Genomic DNA, 22,687 nt, shown 5'->3' with positions numbered 1-22,687 from the left:
TTAGTTTGTTTTTAGTTATAGCTATTTTAGGGGGATATCTGTGTGTGCAGGTGACTATTACTGTGCATAATTATTAGGCAACTTAACAAAAAACAAATATATACCCATTTCAATTATTTATTTTTACCAGTGAAACCAATATAACATCTCAACATTGACAAATATACATTTCTGACATTCAAAAACAAAACAAAAACAAATCAGTGACCAATATAGCCACCTTTCTTTGCAAGGACACTCAAAAGCCTGCCATCCATGGATTCTGTCAGTGTTTTGATCTGTTCACCATCAACATTGCGTGCAGCAGCAACCACAGCCTCCCAGACACTGTTCAGAGAGGTGTACTGTTTTCCCTCCTTGTAAATCTCACATTTGATGATGGACCACAGGTTCTCAATGGGGTTCAGATCAGGTGAACAAGGAGGCCATGTCATTAGATTTTCTTCTTTTATACCCTTTCTTGCCAGCCACGCTGTGGAGTACTTGGACGCGTGTGATGGAGCATTGTCCTGCATGAAAATCATGTTTTTCTTGAAGGATGCAGACTTCTTCCTGTACCACTGCTTGAAGAAGGTGTCTTCCAGAAACTGGCAGTAGGACTGGGAGTTGAGCTTGACTCCATCCTCAACCCGAAAAGGCCCCACAAGCTCATCTTTGATGATACCAGCCCAAACCAGTACTCCACCTCCACCTTGCTGGCGTCTGAGTCGGACTGGAGCTCTCTGCCCTTTACCAATCCAGCCACGGGCCCATCCATCTGGCCCATCAAGACTCACTCTCATTTCATCAGTCCATAAAACCTTAGAAAAATCAGTCTTGAGATATTTCTTGGCCCAGTCTTGACGTTTCAGCTTGTGTGTCTTGTTCAGTGGTGGTCGTCTTTCAGCCTTTCTTACCTTGGCCATGTCTCTGAGTATTGCACACCTTGTGCTTTTGGGCACTCCAGTGATGTTGCAGCTCTGAAATATGGCCAAACTGGTGGCAAGTGGCATCTTGGCAGCTGCACGCTTGACTTTTCTCATTTCATGGGCAGTTATTTTGCGCCTTGGTTTTTCCACATGCTTCTTGCGACCCTGTTGACTATTTTGAATGAAACGCTTGATTGTTCGATGATCATGCTTGAGAAGCTTTGCAATTTTAAGAGTGCTGCATCCCTCTGCAAGATATCTCACTATTTTTGACTTTTCTGAGCCTGTCAAGTCCTTCTTTTGACCCATTTTGCCAAAGGAAAGAAAGTTGCCTAATAATTATGCACACCTGATATAGGGTGTTGATGTCATTAGACCACACCCCTTCTCATTACAGAGATGCACATCACCTAATATGCTTAATTGGTAGTAGGCTTTCGAGCCTATACAGCTTGGAGTAAGACAACATGCATAAAGAGGATGATGTGGTCAAAATACTCATTTGCCTAATAATTCTGCACTCCCTGTATATATATATATATATATATATATATATACACACTCTATACACATACACAAACATACATATATGTATTATTATTTTTTATTTAAAGGGTTAGTCAACCCAAAACGGCTTTTAGATCCTACATAAAGGGGCCCATTTATCAAGCTCCGAACGGAGCTTGTGGGCCCGTGTTTCTGGCGAGTCTTCAGACTTGCCAGAAACAGCAGTTATGAAGCAGCGGTCTAAAGACCGCTGCTCCATAACCCTGTCCGCCTGCTCTGATGAGGGGGACAGGAATCGCTGGAAATCAACCCAATCGAGTACGATTGGGTTGATTGACACCTCCCTGCTGGCGGTCGATTGACCGCGAGTCAGCAGGGGGCGGCGTTGCACCAGCAGCTCTTGTGAGCTGCTGGTGCAATATTAAATGCGGAGAGCGTATTGCTCTCCGCATTCAGCAAGGTCTTGCGGACCTGATCCACACTGTCGGATCAGGTCCACAAGACCTTTGATAAATAGGCCCCATAGAGTTTAAAACATTTATTATTTTTAACTGTAGCCCAATTTTCAACAATATTGCTTTAGCATGTAAAAAGGCTTACTATGTTAATTTCTGTAGTTAAAAAATGTATTCCTGCCCCCTCCCCTATTTCGTCACAAGTGTCTTCTTGCATCCACTTTTCTATTGTACACGCTCCCGGCGTTTGTACATGCGCAATGCGCCGATTTTCGTCAAGGGGGAACTTTTTCAGCCGGAACAGAAAGTAACTGCTCAGTACAATTGGTGCTAACGCCGGTAGCGTGTACAATAGAAAAGTGGTTGCGACACTTATGATGAAATAGGGGAGGGGGCAGGTGGACATTTTTGAACTACAGAAACGAACATAGTAAGTCTTTTTACATGTGAAAGCAATATTGTTGAAAATTCGGCTACATTTAAAAATAATAATCTTTTTAAACTATATGGGGTCTATTTATGTAGGTTCGGACAGACATGATCCGCTATAGTGAATCATGTCCGCCGCACATTGATAAATGCTGACAGCATACGCTGTCGGCATTTATCATTGCACCAGCAGCTCTGGTTAACTGCTGGTGCAATAATGCCCCATGCAGATTTGCGGCCGATAGCAGGGGGTGTCTGAGGTGGCGGATTTGTTAAGGAACAGCGGTCTTAGGACCGCTGCTTCATAACTTCCGCTTCAGTCGGAAGCAGCATCCGCTGATTCATAAATAGACCCCTATATGTAGGATTTAAAAGCCGTTTTGGGTTGACTGTCCCTTTAAGCTGTAACATCCAAAAGGAATAGCTTGTTTAAAAAGTCTGTGATGTTTTGGATCAATCACTGCTTCCCAAGACATGGAAGGAATGTGAATAACCAAGGAAGTTCACTATTTTTTAATAAAACATTTAAGATTGACAGTAAACACAATTTTTTTCTTTCATGATTCTTTCGTGAACCAATGACAAGAGGCATATATGTACAGCCACCAATCAACAGCTAGCTCCCAGTAGTGCATTGCTGCACCTGAGCCTAACTAGGTATGCTTTTCAACAATGGATAGCAAAGGAACAAAGCTAATTTGATAATAAAAGTAAATTGGACAGTAGTTCATATGCTCTATCTGAATCCAGTATTTTGATTTTTATATTGGGCAGTTGTTGATTTAGTGTTGGAAGTGGCAGTTATTTGGTGAGGTGGCTACCTCATAGGTATCTGTAACCCTAACTGCATCCCAATCACCAATTCTGACACCATTCTTTAACTTAGCTCTAGCCCTAACCTCAGTTCCTAACTCTAACGGCAGCAAACCAAACCTTACATCAAGATATTGCACTGGGATTTTATGGATCCTGGGATTGCACTGGGATTTTATGGATCCTGGGATCTTAGTATACTAAAGATTTCCAGTCTGTTGTACTATCGATATTGTGTCTTTGTATAAAATGTCAGAACTGTCACCAAAATTATTACATTCCGGTGCAGCAACCCCAATCCCTTCCTGGCTGATACGTATGGCAGTATGAGTATAGGATTAGCCAAATATTTGTGAATTGCCTTTAGCTACCATTATGGCTATACTTTAATTTCTTTCTACACTTATTAACCCCTAATCTCCAATGTCACCGCCACCTACATTAAAGTTATTAACCACTAATCTGATGCCCCGCCACCGCCGCCACCTACATTATACTTATTAACCCCTAATCTGCCACCCCCGACATTGCTGCCACCTACAGTACACTTATTAACCCCTAATCTGCTGCCCTCAACATCGCCGCCACTGTACTAAAGTTATAAACCCCTAAACCTAACCCTAACCCTAACACCCCCTACTATAATATAAATAAAATAAATCTAATAAAAAAAATCCTATCATTACCTAAATAATTCCTATTTAAAACTAAATACTTACCTGTAAAATAAACCCTAAGCTAGCTACAATATAACTAATAGTTACATTGTATCTCGTTTAGGTTTTAGTTTTATTTCACAGGCAAGTTTGTATTTATTTTAACTAGGTAGAATAGTTAGTAAATAGTTATTAACTATTTACTAGCTACCTAGCTAAAATTAATACAAATGTACCTGTAAAATAAAACCTAACCTGTCTAACACTAACACCTAACCTTACACTACAATTAAATCAATTACATTAATTAAATCCAATTAACTAAATTACAAAAAAACACTAAATTACACAAAATAAAAAAGAAATTATCAAATATTTAAACTAATTACACCTAATCTAATAGCCCTTTTCAATGGGACTTCCATAGAAATTGCCCCAAAGAAATTAGTTCTATTACCTGTAAATAAAAATACAAACAACCCCCCAACAGTAAAACCCACCACCCACACAACCAAACCCCCAAATAAAATCCTAACTAAAAAACCTAAGCTCCCCATTGCCCTGAAAAGGGCATTTGGATGGACATTGCCCTTAAAAGGGCATTTAGCTCTTTTTTGGTGCCCAAAACCCCTAATCTAAAAATAAAACCCACCCAATAAACCCATAAAAAAACCTAACACTAACCCCCGAAGATCCACTTACAGTTTTTGAAGACCCGACATCCATCCTCAACGAAACGGCAGAGGTCCTCATCGAAGCTGGCAGAAGTCTTCATCCACGTGGGCCGAAGTCTTCATCCAAGCCGGCAGAAGTCTTCATCCAGACGGCATCTTCTATCTTCATCCATCCGGCGCGGAGCGGCTCCATCTTCAAGACATCCGGCGCGGAGCATCCTCTTCTTTCCATGGCGACTGAAGAATGAAGGTTCCTTTAAGTGATGTCATCCAAGATGGCGTCCCTTGAATTCCGATTGGCTGATAGAATTCTATCAGCCAATCGGAATTAAAGGTGAAAAAATCCTATTGGCTGATGCAATCAGCCAATAGGATTGAGCTTCAATCCTATTGGCTGATCCAATAAGCCAATAGAATGTGAGCTCAATCCTATTGGGTGATTGGATCAGCCAATAGGATTGAAGCTCAATCCTATTGGCTGATTGCATCAGCCAATAGGATTTTTTCATCTTTAATTCCGATTGTCTGATAGAATTCTATCAGCCAATTGGAATTCAAGGGACACGATCTTGGATGACGTCACTTAAAGGAACCTTCATTCTTCAGTCACCGTGGAAAGAAGAGGATGCTCCGTGCCGGATGTCTTGAAGATGGAGCCGCTCCGCACCGGATGGATGAAGATAGAAGATGCCGTCTGGATGAAGACTTCTGCCGGCTTGGATGAAGACTTCGGCCCACTTGGATGAAGACTTCTGCCGGGTTTGATGAGGACTCCTGCCACTTCCTTGAGGGTGGATGTCAGGTCTTCAAAAACTGTAAGTGGATCTTCGGGGGTTAGTGTTAGGTTTTTAAAGGGTTTATTGGGTGGGCTTTATTTTTAGATTAGGGTTTTTTGGCACCGAAAAAGAGCTAAATGCCCTTTTAAGGGCAATGTCCATCCAAATGCCCTTTTCAGGGCAATGGGGAGCTTAGGTTTTTTTAGTTAGGATTTTATTTGGGGGGTTGGTTGTGTGGGTGGTGGGTTTTACTGTTGGGGGGTTGTTTGTATTTTTATTTACAGGTAAAAGAGCTGATTTCTTTGGGGCAATGCCCCGCAAAAGGCCCTTTTAAGGACTATTGGTAGTTTAGTTTAGGCTAGAGGCTTTTTTATTTTATGGGAGGGGTTATTTTGATAGGGCTATTAGATTAGGTGTAATTAGCTTAAATATCTGATAATTTATTTTTTATTATGTGTTTAGTTAATTGGATTTAATTAATGTACTGTATTTAATTGTATTGTAAGGTTAGGTGTTAGTGTAACTCAGGTTAGGTTTTATTTTACAGGTAAATTTGTATTTATTTTAGCTAGGTAGCTAGTAAATAGTTAATAACTATTTACTAACTAGTCTACCTAGTTAAAATAAATACAAACTTAGCTGTAAAATAAAAATAAAACCTAAGATAGATACAATGTAACTATTAGTTATATTGTAGCTAGCTTAGGGTTTATTTTACAGGTAAGTATTTGGTTTTAAATAGGAATTATTTAGTTAATGATAGGAATTTTTTATTAGATTTATTTTAATTATATTATAGTAGGGGGTTAGACTTAGGGTTAGGTTTAGGGGTTTATAACTTTAGTATAGTGGCGGCAACATTGGGGGTGGCAGATTAGGGGTTAATAAGTGTAGGTAGGTAGTGACGACGTTGGGGCGGCAGATTAGGGGTTAATAATATTTAACTAGTGTTTGCAATGCGGGAGTACGGCGGTTTAGGGGTGAATATGTTTATTATAGTGGCGGCAATGTCGGGAGCGGCAGATTAGGGGTTAATCATTTTATTTTAGTGTTTGCAATGCGGGAGGGCCTCGGTTTAGGGGTTAATATTTAGTTTATGGGTGTTAGTGTACTTTTTAGTACTTTAGTTATGAGTTTTATGTTACAGCGTTGTAACATAAAAGCCATAACTACTGACTTTCAGTTTACGGTATGGATCTTGTAGTTTTAGGGTGTACCGCTCACTTTTTGGCCTCTCAGGCAAACTCGTAATACCGGCGCTATGGAAGTCTTATTGAAAAAGGACTTTTTGAAAGCTGCGGTAGTTACGTTGCGTGACGGCCAAAAAAGTGTGCGGTGCAGCTAAACCTGCAAGACTCGTAATACCAGCGGTAGTGAAAAAGAGCCTTAACGCTGCTTTTTCACTCATACCACAAAACTTGTAATCTAGCCGTAAATTTGTGAACATTTCCCAAATTTTAGAGCTTTAACTTTTGTGTCATATAAAAACTTCTTATGAAGTTGATTTATCTTTGATGACTGTAAAATTAGTGAGAAGCTATAATTACTGTTCCTCTGTAGACATTGGTGGAAAAGCAAATAACAATGTATGTGCAATTAACTCCCTTTCTAATCTGAGTAGTTGTGTGAAGAACTTCCCATGGCTTGTGTTTGAGTCTTTACATATAAAGCCATTGGAAGACATGCAAAGACTAAAAAATAACTCACTTTTCTACTGTTTTTTCAAGAGCTTTTACACTATTTCAATCTTCCCTATACTATTTATACGGAAAATTCAATTAGCTGTATTCCAATCCATCAGAATATACAGTTAGGTCAACTTTCTACAAGGATTTTAGACTTTTTCTAATTTCTAATTCAACAACCCTGACCTCCTGAAATGTTGCATTTTTAGCTGTTTACTCAGCACAAAATATTATAAAATTGGTAAAGGCACATGGTATTCATAACTTTCTAGAATCTATATAAAAGCACAACCAGTTAAACATGTTATACATATTTTATTTATGAAAAATAGTTTAGTAAAATATGTTTATATTTCATCTGAAACTAACAGGAAGTGCATGAATTAGTACTGGGTCATAGGACTCTACTACTCACTACCTGACACAGACAGCTCTCATAGAGAAAAGGTGGTTTATTAAGCAGACGAACATCCATTTGTTCCAAAAACAAAGCACTGTCACACATTTTGAAAACATTTCTTCAACATAGAAGCAGACAAAAGTTTTGAGTATCATGTCCCTTTAAAGATAAACACCAATTACTGATATTTATGGGGTTGTGTAAATACTGCTTACACCTACATTAGGCAATCATCATCTGCATCTGTATTAAATTCATTTGTCAACATGATCTACTTTCATATTGATCCACATCTTTTGCTTGCTTGAAGGTCTATAAACCCCTCTAGGATTAACTGTGCAATATGCTTCTTATAGTTTTTCATGTTTTAAATACATTTCCTTGTTATATTGGTTTTATAATTTGCGTAGTTTTACTAATACAAACGGTCGGTCTTTTAATTGATTGGAATTCCTTAAAAAGAGTTAGCCTGGGTAGTGAGAAAGATTTGCAGTAATTGAATTGTAAATACATATTTATATATAAGCAAACTTAAATGCTAAATACTTTGCAAAGATGTATGTTATTACTTTTACTTACTCACGGGATAACAGGTGTAGCATAATACGATTGTCTATTTGACAAAACCAGAAAAAACAGTTTCTGACATTTTTTTCATTCTATAACACTCTTATTTCAATCTGCACACTTGTTATTTATTATATTTTTAGAGCTGCTCTTTAAAATAAATAAGAAAATAAATAATGAGCCTCATGATAAGCAAAAAGTAGTTATACATTTCCTTGTTACACTATAGTATCCAGCAGTAAGAGCACAAATCTGTACAGGCAAGTGGAGTGCTAAATGATTGTGCTCCCACAAACTGGCAAATGTATTCCCCAAAATGCTGTCTAGTGTAGTTCATTAAAAAATAAAGATGGCAATATCTTTATTTTTAATAAAAATGACTACACTAGGCAGTACTTGGGGATTAAAGTTGGTGGGAGTGGGGTGTTAGAAAAAAACTGCACTGAAAAGTGTGTTTACATTGCGATCAATGGGAGCTGTGTGTTCCCAGTAATATATATATGTATATGGGTATATACATATATATTTATGTGTTAATATGTGTAAATACATATGTATATCAGCATACATAAATATATATATATTTATATATATTTGTTTGCTGCCATCACTACGCTACTTACCGCTACTTACTTACTGGTATTACCAATTGGAGCGCTAATATCGCTTTCATGAAAGCGATATATAGCGCTCCACTTATAATCTAGCCCATAACCTCTCACACAAAAATGACAGAAGTGAACCAGAAAAGCTGAGTAAACAATACCATTATGCATATAGCTCAAATATGTAACAAAATCACATCATAAGGGAATATATAGTCTCCTTGCGTATCCAAGAGTGTTGTGTCATGTTAATTATCCCCTCTTTTATATTGGGATACATTTCATTGTCTTCTTGCCCCCTAAATTTACATTTAGGAACGTTTTATATGGTTTGCATGCCTTAACCCTCTAAGGTTTGACACTTTCAACATAACCTCTTACCTCCTTCCACTACATGTACTGTGACATGTTGTAGCCCTAACTAGTTTCATATGGTCTTCCTGTAGACAAAACCAAGTGTCCAATCAATATTTACTTCATCATTGACACATCTGAGAGTATCATCCTACAGACAGCTCCAATCCAGAGCTTGTTGGACCACATGAAACGCTTCATTCCAATCTTCTTGGATAAGTTAGAAGATGCAGCCTATCTGGACCAAGTACTTTTGAACTGGCAGTTTGGAGGACTTCACTATTCAGATGAGGTGATTGAGTACAGTCCAGTCACCACCAACAAGAATGACTACATTGCTCGCCTACGTGGAGTTCAGTACATTGGACGAGGCACCTTCACTGACTGCGCCATCTCCAACATGACAGCAAAGATCCAAGCCTTAGGGGATGGTTCCATTAACTTTGCTGTGGTAATCACAGACGGGCATGTAACTGGCAACCCATGTGGAGGGATGAAGACTCAGGCCGAGCGGGCAAGGGAAGCTGGCATCAAGCTGTTCTCAGTTGCTGCTAGTCATGATGTGTATGAGTCTGGTCTCAGGGAGATTGCAAACCTCCCCCATGAATTGTTTCGTAATTCATACTCAGTGACTAGAAAAGATGATCAAACTGAGATTGATCTGAAAACCATTGACAAAATTGTCCAGGTCATGGTAAGTAGAAGTTAGGTGATTTATAATCTTTTTTTGCGTAAATATACAGTGTTCTCCCCAGGACTTATTTTAATGGGGACACCACCTGGCTGATTTTACTGACCACTCTGCTAAATTTTAAGCCAATATTAAGCTAAAATTAACTAAAATTGTCAAATTATCATTAAATCAATTTATGTTATGTTATGCAATTAATGTGTGCTTTGGATAGCTTAAGCGACATTTATAAATAAGAGAAAATGTTATGCTATTGCAAAGTATTACACTGCCCCCACCTGATTACTTAGAAATACCACTTGGCTGGCAAAATTTTCTGTATATATATATTGTTGAAAGCTTACACCAAGTTTGATATAGTAAATCAATTTTATAAAAATATTTATCTTAATGTCCTCCATAAAAAGATTTCTCATGTAAGCTAGAGCTTCAGCCATTTTATTTAGCTTCCTGGGTAAAAAAAAAAAAAGGCAATTGGAACTATCAACTTTAAACACAAATAGAATTTGCTGTATTTACATTTATTTAGTGGACATTGTGATTTATATTTGTTGTATTGGGTGTATTTTAGTATTAATTTTCACATGCTGTTTATTTTAATGTAAGCATACAATATTCTACAGAGTTAAGATCCATGTTTCATACATTTTAATTTAATTCTCAGACAGCACAAGCCCACACAAATTCACATGGAACATAAGCCTAAATTTTATGTATATGTGTCCTATAATTCTTGCTAGAGACCCAGAAATACAATGATTTTGAAGCATTCCATAACCCTAGTAAGATGTGTTTATAAAACACATTACTGATATCAAACACACACAATGACCTCACGCAGTGAGACACCATAAACACATTTTCATGCACCAGTACAACAAAAGTAATATCTCCAAAAACTAAACATTCACAAACACTTGAGTTATCTGAAACAATTGCATTATGATTACAACCATTCAACCAGTTATGCATAGATATATGCACACATAGCAATAAGGCACCACCCACATATGCAGTTATTTAACTTTCCTATACAGCGAAACACCCTATCTGATGGATTTCAAAATACACATTTACTCAGTCAATCTGTGGAACACTCCATGTATATAAAAAATTAAATGGGCAGGGAAGCACCTATGATTTTTTTTGTAGGGGCAAACTGGTATCAAACATTTAAAAATATTTTTTTTTCTTACAGAAACATGAAGCTTATGGAGATGTGAGTATACCCATGATTACATGAAGGATTTACACTGCATCTGACTGGTAATACAGGGTTGTAGACATATCTTTTGTAGACATAGGACAGATTGGTATCACATTGGTAGGGATATAGCTTATACTAGCATTGGATATCAAATGAGATTGCATGGGTGAATAGACACCTGATGGGGGTACAGTGTGGTTATTCATCATAGTGCACTTGTCAGGTTGCACAGGGTGAAGATGCAAAGTCTAGGAAGTTAGTCTAGGGTGGTAGACTGACACAAGGTTATGATTCTGCCTTATTAAAGGTATAATATTCTTGATGATACAAGAATAATGTCCTATATTTTAATAGTTATAAAAAAGGCTTACTTATAACCCTACACTTTATGTTAGAACAACAATGGAAATAAGAAGTGCACCTTTGATACAGCAAAGTCAAAAATAAACATTCATGGTTCAGATAAATCATGCAATTTTAATCAACTTTCTAATTTACTTCTATTAACAAATTTGATTTTTTTTTTCTTTGTATTCTTTCTTGAAGAGTAAATTCAGGTAGGGTCAGGAGCATGCATGTTTGTAACTATGTATAACATTCGTATAAACTTAATTGGAAACACTGCTACCGGATGGCTAAAGACACGTGCATGCTCCTAAGCTCACCAGGGATTACTAAGAGAACTACGCAAAATTGATAAGGAAATTGGAGATTGGAGAGTTGTTTAAAAAGTCATACTCTGTCCAATACATAATTTATTACTTCATTTTGACGTTACTGTCCCTTTATGTGTAATTACAGTGCTGAATGTGGGTGAACCTTTAAAGGGGTAGAAATAGTACCCTATATAATCGTACAACAGAAGGAATCTCTGTTTTCACTGAGATAGTCCTCTGTATATTGGAAAAAAGGGCAATTATAATGAAAGAACAAATGTTTAAAATAATTTATCAGAGGTTAGAATGTATATGTTGGTGTGTATGTATGGTGGCTTAAAAGAGGGCTGGGTGTGGTGGCATTTTGTTAGAACAAAGATTGAGTCTTGTAGATGGAACATGGATAGGTATTTTTGAGATTGTATTTTAAAGGTTGGAGTTTGAACCTAGCATAAAAAAGTGTGGCTTTGAAAAAAAGAGAAAATGAGAAAAGGTCTCACCATAAATACAAATGTGGAGAGAAACCTGCCCATGCCACAACATTGGACACAGTTGTAGTGAACAGTAACTTAGCACATTGAAAGTCATTATTCTAAATTTGGCTATTATTGTCAGGATATAAGCCCATATGGTAACATTGATAACAATGATTTCTCCTACTTTAGTATGTTTATATTTTTTTTTTTAGTGCTACAAACTGAGTTGTCTGGAAATTCCTGGTCCCCCAGGCCATGCTGGACAAAGAGGACAAAAGGTATGAGTAAGGGTTTTAATAAAACCTACCTGTATGTTTAGTGTTTTTATCTTGTTTGTTCTCATTTGCATCATTGTTTTAATTCATGTAAGTCCTGTAATAAACAATGCACATTTTTCCACTCCATCCATATATATAACGACCCCTTTTAACCTGCACGTCTCCATTAGCTCATTTATATCTGTAAACATCATGAAATAAAAAAGTGTATACTTTTCTTTTGGGGTCATTTTGTCTTTCCTTTGCTATCTTTGGGTCATATATCAGCTCTTCACTATCTGTGCCTTTTTGGTAAATGTATAATCACTGTGTTACCTTTTCACTTTCTAAAGCACTCTGTCACATGACTGTGGTTGTCTTTCTCTATTTTCTGTCACTTTTTCACCTCCGTATTGTTTTTGTCCCTATGTCACTCTATCTCTGTCTGTGTCACAGCTATGTTATTTGGAATTGTATAATTTTCTCTTTTTAGATGACTGTCCCTGTCTTGGGGACTTTATAATTTCTGGGTATCTGCTCCTCATGAATCTTTCTTTTTCAGGGTGCAAAAGGTAATGTAGGAGAACCTGGATCACAAGGACAGAAAGGTCGCCAGGTATGATTGATTTTTGGTATTTTGTAATATTACAGAGCTTTTGTGGTCTAGGGAAGCTTGTTACTAACTTTTCTGTATGTTAACAGGGGGATCCAGGAATTGAAGGTCCTATTGGTTATCCTGGTCCTAAGGTAAGACACCATCAGTAATTATCTTAGCCAGTAAATTATCTCAACTAAGCACTGAGATGTTATCTAACTCTTCTCTGTCTTTTATTTCAGGGTGTCCCAGGTCTGAAAGGTGAAAAGGTAATTAACTGTCCTCCTATCTCCTAAAGTCATGCATTGGTCCTCATCCTTCATAACTTGTAACTTCCCTATTCTGTCCTTCATAACTCATAACTTCCCTCTTCTTGTTTCTTGCAGGGAGATTTTGGTGCCGACGGCAGAAAGGTAAGTCCAGTCCTAGACATGTACACACTTTGAAACAAAGACTTATGGTAGCCAGGGCCACTAACATTTGCTTTTATTTTTGTCAGGGTGCGGCTGGACTTTCTGGGAGAAACGGGACAGATGGTCAAAAGGTAAGAAATCCATTTATCTAGGTGCATGCATAACTATTCACAGAGATCTGAGTAATTCAAAATTTGAATACAAAGAGACAAAATATGTAACAAAACCAAATTTCTGTCCTAGTCACACCATGGTTTTCATTCATAAACTAGTTGTAAATCTCCCTTCATTGTCAATCCCCCCATATCACAGTGCTTGCTGTAGAAGACTACAAGAGCTGCAAAATGTTATTAAAGGGACAGTCAACACCAGAATTATTGTTATTTAAAAAGAAAGATAATCCCTTTATTAGATAAATAAAGGATGTGTGTGGAACAATAATTCATGTACCAATTTAGATCCCCATAGTAGAGAGGATACACCATAAAGAGCACTCACTTGAGCTACTAATCAAAAGTGAAGGAAACAACGACACATAGGACGATGTAAGAACAAGAATAAAATATAACCTTTATTAATTAAATAAATAAAAAGAAGGGGGGTTACCCTTCAATCATAGAATAAAATACAATACAAATATAAATTAAAAGTGCATAATGTTAAATATACCAATATAAAGGGTAGAGATACCCCAGTATATATATATTGGGGGACCGGGTCAAAATTATATCTATATTAAATTTTAATATAGAAATGGGGACACAGTCCCACCAGGTCAAGTGATATCGTACCACCTATTCACTAAGTTACACTTATACCATAGTGTGAGTATAATGCTAAGTCACTGTGGAACAAATTTCACACAGCTGACATAAACTAGCCAGATCTAAATACTATCTATATATGAAGCTGATATAGCTAAGTACGGAAATATCTATATGTAGAACTGATATAAGTATTAAGAGTACCAGTTCAGTCAATTACCAATTATAAGATAAGTACAGAGTGCCAAGTGAGATTAAAGTCACTGTGGAACAATTTTCACACAGCTGACTGTGACACATAACATATATAGAATATATCATTTCAACTAAGAATACCAAGAGAAGAAAGCAAAATTGGTGATAAAAGTAAATTGGAAAGTTGTTTAAAATTACATTCCCTATTTAAATCATTAAAGTTTTTATGGATTTGACTGTCCCTTTAAGGGATATTAGCTATATTAGGTTAATGTGAGCCTTAATGAGGACAGTAATAAAATAATTCCTACCCACTATAAGTACAGCGTTTAACTTCTTAATCTTATATTAGTGTCAACCCACTATTTGCATTACTAACTATTAACAATTATCACGTGGGTGTTAGAGATAGTAAACCCTTTTTCTTTCATGATTCAGATAGAGCGTGCAATTGTAAGCAACTTTCTAATTTACTCCTATTATCATTTTTTCTACCTGCTCTGATATCTTAATTTGAATAGCAGAAATGTATGTTTAAAGGGATATTGCAGCCAAAATTGGAAACCACATGGGTGCATTTTGGTATTGAACAGAAACAATTTTGTAATATACATGCATTAGCAAAAATGCTTCTAATAAAAGCTACAGCTGTTTCAAAAGTGTATTTAAGTATGCACCGTGCACCAGCATTTTAAACACAGCACTTGTTCTGAGAGCCTAGGGTACTTGTACCATCTGGTAATGACTCCATTTGTTAATTGCTTGCATGATACAAGCCCCAGTGATGATCTAAGCAGCTGCATTATTTAAGATGTGGGTGCAGTGAAAATATCTAGCTATGCTTCACATGCACGTGCAGAGAAAAATGTTAACACTAAAACAGTGATTACTCTTAAAAGAACTATTTTTGCCAATACATGTATATTGCAAATATGTTTCTATTCAAAGATGCAATAAATCTATGTGCATTTATATTTTGACTGGAATGTCCCTTTAAGAGCCGGCCCATTTTTGGCTCCGAACCTGGGTTGCACTAGTTTACTGGTGGCTAAATGTAACTAACCAATATATATATATATATATATATATATATATATATATATGTGTGTGTGTATATATATATATATATATATATATATGCATTTTTATTTATCTTTCCAAAATTCGATAAATGTGTTATTTTATGTATTACCATAACATCTTAGATATAAAGAATTGCATCTCTAGAGCCATTTGCAAACAATCCTTTTTAACGTTGCTATTTCCACTAGCATATGATATTGTTCCAAAAATCTAACTCTGCTTAAGAGAAGTCCATAAGTCTTCCAGTCAAATATTTGATTGATTGAATTAGACAGAAGCAATAAATATAATAAATAAATACAAACAAATGGGAAGTGTATGGCAAACCAGTTTCACAATCCAGCCCTGCTCACTAACTAATTATTTTAAATCTATAAAGTATGTTATTTCCATTTAAATTGTTATACATCATATTTTTGTACGTTTTAAACAGATTCTTGATATTTACCCCAAACATGAGTGTTTTCTTTATGTTTATTTTCTTAGGTGTGTTTGCTTTGTAGAGGCCTAGGGACACATTTACATTAAGACTTCCACCATAAAAAGCATTTATATTATAGCTCCCACCAAATATACTCTACAAACATTGAGTTTCTTTTTTTCTATATTTTAGGGAAAATTTGGTCGAATTGGATCCCCTGGCTGTAAGGGTGACCCCGGAGATAAGGTAAGAATGCAGCAAGCTGTGTCTTCAACACTGTTTAATGTGACTGTAGTGTTAGCACTGCTTTGTATATAAGGAATACGTGTCTTACTACAATAGAGAGTATACAAATGCCATGTAGCCATAAGATAGAAATTGTCACCTGATATGTAAAGTGACCTTTATTTTCCATTAAAGGGAATAACTGATAGAGGATGTTCCCATATAACCTACTGCCGCAGCCTATACACTCATATTGGCAATGTACTGTGTAACTCTTCATTAAAACTGAACATGAGCTGTACTAGCTATACGTTTCCCTAAATTAGTCCATGACATATAGGGAGTTTATATTTATTTTGAAGGTTATCATGTTGTTCATTAGCTATGAATAATACCAGCAGGTGAAAAAGAAAGCATCTAAAGGACGTGGTGCTGTGCATGCCCCTATTAGTTATACTGGAGGGATTGTAGTTGCAGTAAGTGGTTTATCTTTTCAATAGGTAATTGTGGTGAAACTTATAGCTGTAGAAGCAATAGATGGAAAGCTAAACTACAAAGTTGCATTTATATAGTAGTGCAGCGCTGTTTGTGAGAACCTATGACTAATTAACAGCTTTTATTAGAGTCTGTATTATTGTTACTAATGACACAAGCACTTCTTATGGACAACTTATTATTTTTTATTCCAAGTTCTTTTTTATTGAAATAGTTTCAGAAGACATACAAATCGGATTCAAAAATACAAGAACAAATGAATCAATAATATTTCAATATGATCAATACTGTCTGACAAAAGTAACTATTCATTTCTCAAAATATGTAAACAACAAGAAAATAATATACAAAAGCAGAAGATGAGGCCAGCAAGGCCGTTATACAGTACCAGCAAAAGTGTTAAAGTACATACTCTGGGTCAAACAAACTTAAATTAATAATAAATCATGTATCCAACGATCTTTATAGTAATAACTGAGAGGGGTAATCTAGAGAAAGCGTATACAGGTGTCAAGCTGGGTTTATATACTGGTCCCACATGTTTTGGGCAATAATGAACAGGTCTCTCGTATCTAGTCTAAAGGATCTGTATTCCTCTAGTTCTATAAGGTCAGAGACCTTATTTCTCCACATTAGTAAATCGGGGGGTTCTGGAGATTTTCAATTCTTTGCTATGAGTGATTTGGCACTGTTCGTGAATATACGGAGTAGGATAATGTGTGCCTTAGAGGGTAGCTTAATGTAATTATTCAGGAGAAATATTAGAGGATCTAAGGGCAGTACAACTTGGAAAATCTTCTAAATCTCCCCAATGATGACTCTCCAGAATTGGTTTATACAGTTACACCACCACCACATGTGGCCCATGTCACTTCCCATATGCTCGCATCGCCAGCAGGAATTACCAGTTGTGGGATATAATTTATGTAGGTGCCTAGGAGTAAGATACCAATTATGGAGGACTTTATAATTCATCTCCAACAACCCCGCTGATGAGGAGGATGATTTAGTATTTAAAAAGATAGATGATGCTGTTTGGGGGAGAATGATAGTCCCCAGCTCTCTCTCCCAAGACTCAATGGAGTAGAGAAGGTTACCTGGGGGGGGATGAGTTAAGATCAAGTGAATCTTTGATAAGGTGTGGTTAAGAGGGATAGTAGATGACATTAGTCTCTCTAACTTAGTCATGGGTCTTAGCATATTACATTGATTTTTGTGAGTTGTAATGTAATGATGGACTCTCCTATAGTTGAACCAGTTGTGGGCCCAGTCGAACTCTAGCTCCAGGAGTTTTGTTTGCGAGCACAGTTGTTCGTTTTCCGTAAGGTGATGTATGGCTACATCAGGGTGAGATGAAGGGTCGAGAAATGTATCCCTAAGTCAGTCATGCTAAATTCAGTGTTGTGAGTCAAAGAGGTGAGTGGGGAAGGTTTCGAAGACAGGTATGGGTTCAGACTGTTAGCTTTTTCCCATTGATGCAAGGTCCCCTTGGTAATCGGGTTCATTATTTTTTTAATGAGGTCTTCGCGTCGAGGGGACCAACACACGGATTGGAGCTCTATGTCCAAGTGTAGGAGTGTCTCGAGACGAACACACCTCTTTTTTTCTATGTATCCTCCAATCGAGGATTCTCTGAATGAAAATGGCTTGTCTGTATAGTTCTAAATTGGGGATTCCCAAACCACCATGGATTCGGGGAGTCATCATTATCATTTTATTAATTCTTGGATGTCCCCCTTTCCAGATAAAAGAAGAAAATAGCCGTTGGACACTCATGAGGAATCGGGGGGGGGGGTATAGGGAGAGCTTGTAGCAAGTATAGGAGTCTGGGGAAGGCCGTCATCTTTATTGAATTAATTCTGCCTATCCAGGAGAGGTGTCTGGAGTGCCAGGTAGATAGTTCCCGCTCCAAAGATAGTTTCATAGGGGCATAATTCAAATCGTACACCGAATCTACGTCGTCAGTAAGGAGTATGCATAGATACCTCAGGGAGTCTTTACACCAGCGGAATGGGCATATGAGCTCAATATGATGAGCAAGGGAAGGCGGAAGGAAAACTCCCATAAATTCTGATTTTGAAATTATTAATGAGGAAATTAGTCAGTCTACTAAAAAGCAGTAGTTCGTCTAGAAGAGTAGGGATCGACCTGGCAGGGTTAGAGAGAGAAAACAACACGTCGTCCGCGAATAGCGAAAGTTTATAGGTCTCCTGTCCTATCGTTATACCCTTAATCTCCGGGTTTTGTCTAATCTTGGCAGCAAAAGCCTCAAGAAGACATATAAATAGCAGAGGGGACAGGGGGCACCCCTGTCTTGTACCGTTCGAGATCGGGAAAGGAGGGGAAGGGATGCCGTTTAAGGAGATTCGGGTGCTGGGATGGTTATACAGGGAGAAAATTATGTTTATCATGGAGTCCTCCAGTCCTAACGTCTGTAGGGTAGCTTTGAGGAAGGTCCAGCTAACCCTATCGAAGGCCTTGATTTTTAGAGTGCCATAAGAGATGGAGGTTGCGGACCGTGTTGTCCTTCGCCTCCCTGTAAGGGACAAACCCGACCTGGTCTTGGTGGATTAGGAATGGGAGATATTGGTTTAGTCTAATAGATATCATTTTTGCAAAAATTTTGATGTCCGTGTTCAGCAGGGAAATTGGTCTGTAGTTAGAAATGAGATTTGGGTTTTTATTTGGCTTTGGAATTACAGAAATATGAGCTTGGAGGGATTGGGGGACAAAGGATTTATCATTGTCGATGTCAGAAAAGTGGGCCAGGAGGTGATGGGCAAGAATATCAATGAATTTAGAGTAATATGAATGGCCAAATCTGTCCGGGCCTGGGGCTTTACCAGGAGGGAAAGAGAGGACCGCCCTCCTCAGTTCCTTTAAAGTGAAGGGAGTTTCTAGGTCAGATTTCTGGTCTGTTGTCAGGGAGGGGAGTTGGAGTGTAGCAAGGTAATCTGTAATGTCTGTAGGGGAAGGTGGTGAGATTCTCCTGTCCGACAACTTATTATTTTTTAGTAAAGTTATTACTGCTTTTTGTTTGGAAGAGGGCTGCTTTGCATTGCATAGTAATGTGTTGCAACTCACTCACAAAAGTGTTGATACTAAAACATAAGTGCTATAAATAATGACTTAAATACTTTTAGCAGTATCATTGGTTCTCTTAGTAGTGGGAACATACTCATTAGGGATTGTTAGCAGGTACTACAGTAGTACAGTTAGCAGGTACAGCAGTACAGTTAGCAGGTACAATAGTACAGTTAGCAGGTACAGTAGTACAGTTAGCAGGTACAGTAGTACAGTAAGCAGGTACTACAGTAGTACAGTTAGCAGGTACAGTAGTACAGTTAGCAGGTACAACAGTACAGTTAGCAGGTACAGTAGTACAGTTAGCAGGTACTACAGTAGTACAGTTAGCAGGTACAGTAGTACAGTTAGCAGGTACAGAAGTACAGTTAGCAGGTACAGTAGTACAGTTAGCAGGTACAGCAGTAAAGTTAGCAGGTACAGTAGTACAGTTAGCAGGTACTACAGTAGTACAGTTAGCAGGTACAGTAGTACAGTTAGCATGTAGTACCTTTTATAAGGATATGAGTAATGTTAGTGTAAATGCTGATAATAGTAATTGCGCTAGGCGTAGTGAGGCTAACTTTACAAATGGTTTCTGTAATTATGGAATCATTTATAAATCAGGCTGCAATAGTATAAAAAGATGATCAATCTTTTTTTTCTCTTATATTCTTAGGGTCCTGATGGGTACCCAGGTGATGCTGGAGACAGAGGAGCAGATGGAGACCGCGGTGTGAAGGTTTGTTTTTATTGGTGTAAACAAAGATGGTCTGGATGTGAATACTGTCCTTTATGTAACTTTACACACTTACTGCTATGATGAATGTTTAAATATTTGTTTCATTATTAATTGCCTATGTCTGAGTGCATTTTACATTATTTGTGGAATTTGGAGCCTGTACAGTTTGGAGAGGGCTTATCTTTTTACATACCAGAAGGATGAAATTTTCTGGGGTACAAGAATTAGAATAAGGCTTAGTGAGTTCACAGCTTTTCAGTCTATTTCTTCTTATATTATCTGTATTTTCTTTCTGACCTGTTGGCAGCTAACCAGGAGACAAACAATCTGCGTGAATCATAGCTAACGTTCATCAAAATTTTGTGGATGTCTTTTATTCTTGCTACTATGGTGGGAATGCTAATTGTTTTGTTTTGTTAAATATCTTCAGAAGTTATCTGCGTATAAGCAAATATGAAACTAACATAAAAACAGTTTTTGGATAAATTCTTAGTGCACAAGGATCCTACAGAACAAAAAAATATGCTAGGTATCTTGTTACTTGTTCCAGAAGACTAAGATGCTAGAGTCTATTGAAAGGTGATGATATTGTTTCATGATAATACAAAAAAGAATACATTTTTTAAAAAAAGGAAAGAAACACCAAATGATTACAAGGAAGATCAAAACTTGAGAAAGTAAAAGCAGTAAAATTCACAGACTTGCAAAAAAAGAAACGCCAAAGCAATATTTGGGAATGAAACATATAAAGCAAAATCAATTATGTCCTCACACCTGCATTCAATGGGATGAAATTATCCTATGAAAGTTGTTAACCACTGGAAAACCAATGGTAACATAATGGGTAAAGGCATTTTACACTTTATTTCTTACTTCATAAAATATGCTGCTAGTTTTGGAATACTGGCCGACTGCTGGGTATCTAAGGATCTTCATAGTATATAGGTTTTGTGGGAGATACAACCATATATTCAGCTAATCTCAGTGCCACCTAACCCAGTGGGAAATGGATGAAGTATGGAATAATTATCTTGTTGTAGTGACTTAGGGAACCATAGAGCACCTTGACATTATCTTCACAAGAATTTATTAATATTTAAAGTCAAATTTAATATAATTAAAAAAAAAAATTATGACGTTCAACCCTATGAAGACCATATGACTCTACATCAAGCCAAATATCATTACCATATTCAGGGGTCTTATGAACCACTGAAAGTAATTATTAAAATGATAATTAAATGGGGCCCACAAAAGAGGGCTTAAGTATATCAGTCCTAAACAGCTATCTCTAGTTCCAGCTTAAACAGGGGTTTCTGGAACTTGTTTGTGTCAACATTTAAAAAAAAAAAAAGGTAATACATTTCATTACTGATCTGTCATATGCATATATGCATCTTTGTGCCGTTACAATTGTGGTAATCCTTGTTAGTATTTACTTAAAGCCCAATTTTCTTTCATGATAGAGCATGCAATTTTAAGCAACTTTCTAATTTACTCCTATTATCAATGTTTCTTAATTCTCTTGCTATCTTTATTTGAAAAGCAGGAATGTAAAGCTTACCAGCTGGTCCATTTTAAGTTCAGCACCCTGGATAGCGCTTGCTTAGTGGTAAGCCACCAATAAGCAAGCATACCCAGGTTCTCAACCAAAAATGGGCCGGCTCCTAAGCTAAACATTCCTGCTTTTTAAAAAAAGATACCAAGAGAATGAAGAGAAATTAATATTAGGAGTAAATTAGAAAGTTGCTGAAAATTGCATGCTCTATCCGAATTAAAAAAAATGTGGGTTTAGTGTCCCTTTAAATGTAGATTAATTAAAGGGACATGTGACACAAAACGTTTATCTCATGATTCAGAAAGAACATGCAATATTAAACAACTTTTTTGAACTGCATTCATGCAGATTTCTAATTTATTTCTATTATCAAATTGTCATTGTTCCTTTGGTATCTTTTGTTGAAAAGCAGGGACATACGCTCAGTAGCATGCACGTAGCTGCAGCACTGTATGGCAGCAGTTTTACAGTTATCCATTTGCAAGACCACTAGATGGCAGCACTATTTCCTGCCATGTAATGCTCCAGGCACCTTCCTGGGTTTCTGTTCAACAAAGAATACAATGGGAATGAAGCAAATCTGATAAAAGAAGAAAATTGGAAACCTTTTAAATTTGTATGCTCTGTCTGAATCATAAAATATTTTTGGGGGTTTCATATCCCTTTAAGACTGTGCCATATTTATAATAAGGTTATGCAATCCCTAGAGAACCTTATATATTTATTCCCTATCCATTTGTACATGCAGTCCTAATTCCACAAACTGATTTACCCTAGTTATGGTATTTTTAATTGTGGGCCTCATCCATTTATGGCAAGGTAAGCTCTAATTGTGTAGCCTTGTGGCACACAGCAAACACGTATATTAATCAGCATAGGTGATACTGCTGGTGTAATCAGTAACTCGTATATTAATCAGCATAGGTGATACTGCTGGTGTAATCAGTAACACGTATATTAATCAGCATAGGTGATACTGCTGGTGTAATCAGTAACACGTATATTACTCAGCATAGG

General features: G+C 37.1%; 1 protein-coding gene across 2 annotated transcripts in view; it reads left to right on the top strand.

Moving 5' to 3' along the window:
* The window catches only part of COL6A2 (collagen type VI alpha 2 chain), a 63,620-nt gene that overhangs the window by 3,876 nt on the left and 37,057 nt on the right, over positions 1-22,687 (top strand). For both annotated transcript variants that reach the window (XM_053698899.1, XM_053698900.1), the window contains exons 3-12: positions 8,922-9,523; positions 10,719-10,739; positions 12,072-12,137; positions 12,679-12,732; positions 12,819-12,863; positions 12,954-12,980; positions 13,098-13,124; positions 13,211-13,255; positions 15,780-15,833; positions 20,050-20,112. In XM_053698899.1, the coding sequence (XP_053554874.1) occupies positions 8,922-9,523; positions 10,719-10,739; positions 12,072-12,137; positions 12,679-12,732; positions 12,819-12,863; positions 12,954-12,980; positions 13,098-13,124; positions 13,211-13,255; positions 15,780-15,833; positions 20,050-20,112 (1,004 nt within the window). The remainder of the gene's footprint in view (positions 1-8,921; positions 9,524-10,718; positions 10,740-12,071; positions 12,138-12,678; positions 12,733-12,818; positions 12,864-12,953; positions 12,981-13,097; positions 13,125-13,210; positions 13,256-15,779; positions 15,834-20,049; positions 20,113-22,687) is intronic.

The sequence above is a fragment of the Bombina bombina genome, chromosome 1, assembly GCF_027579735.1.
Source record: "Bombina bombina isolate aBomBom1 chromosome 1, aBomBom1.pri, whole genome shotgun sequence".
NCBI classification, from domain to species: Eukaryota; Metazoa; Chordata; class Amphibia; order Anura; family Bombinatoridae; genus Bombina; species Bombina bombina.
Note: the sequence above shows the minus strand (reverse complement) of the source record. Positions and strands in the feature narration are given on the sequence as shown.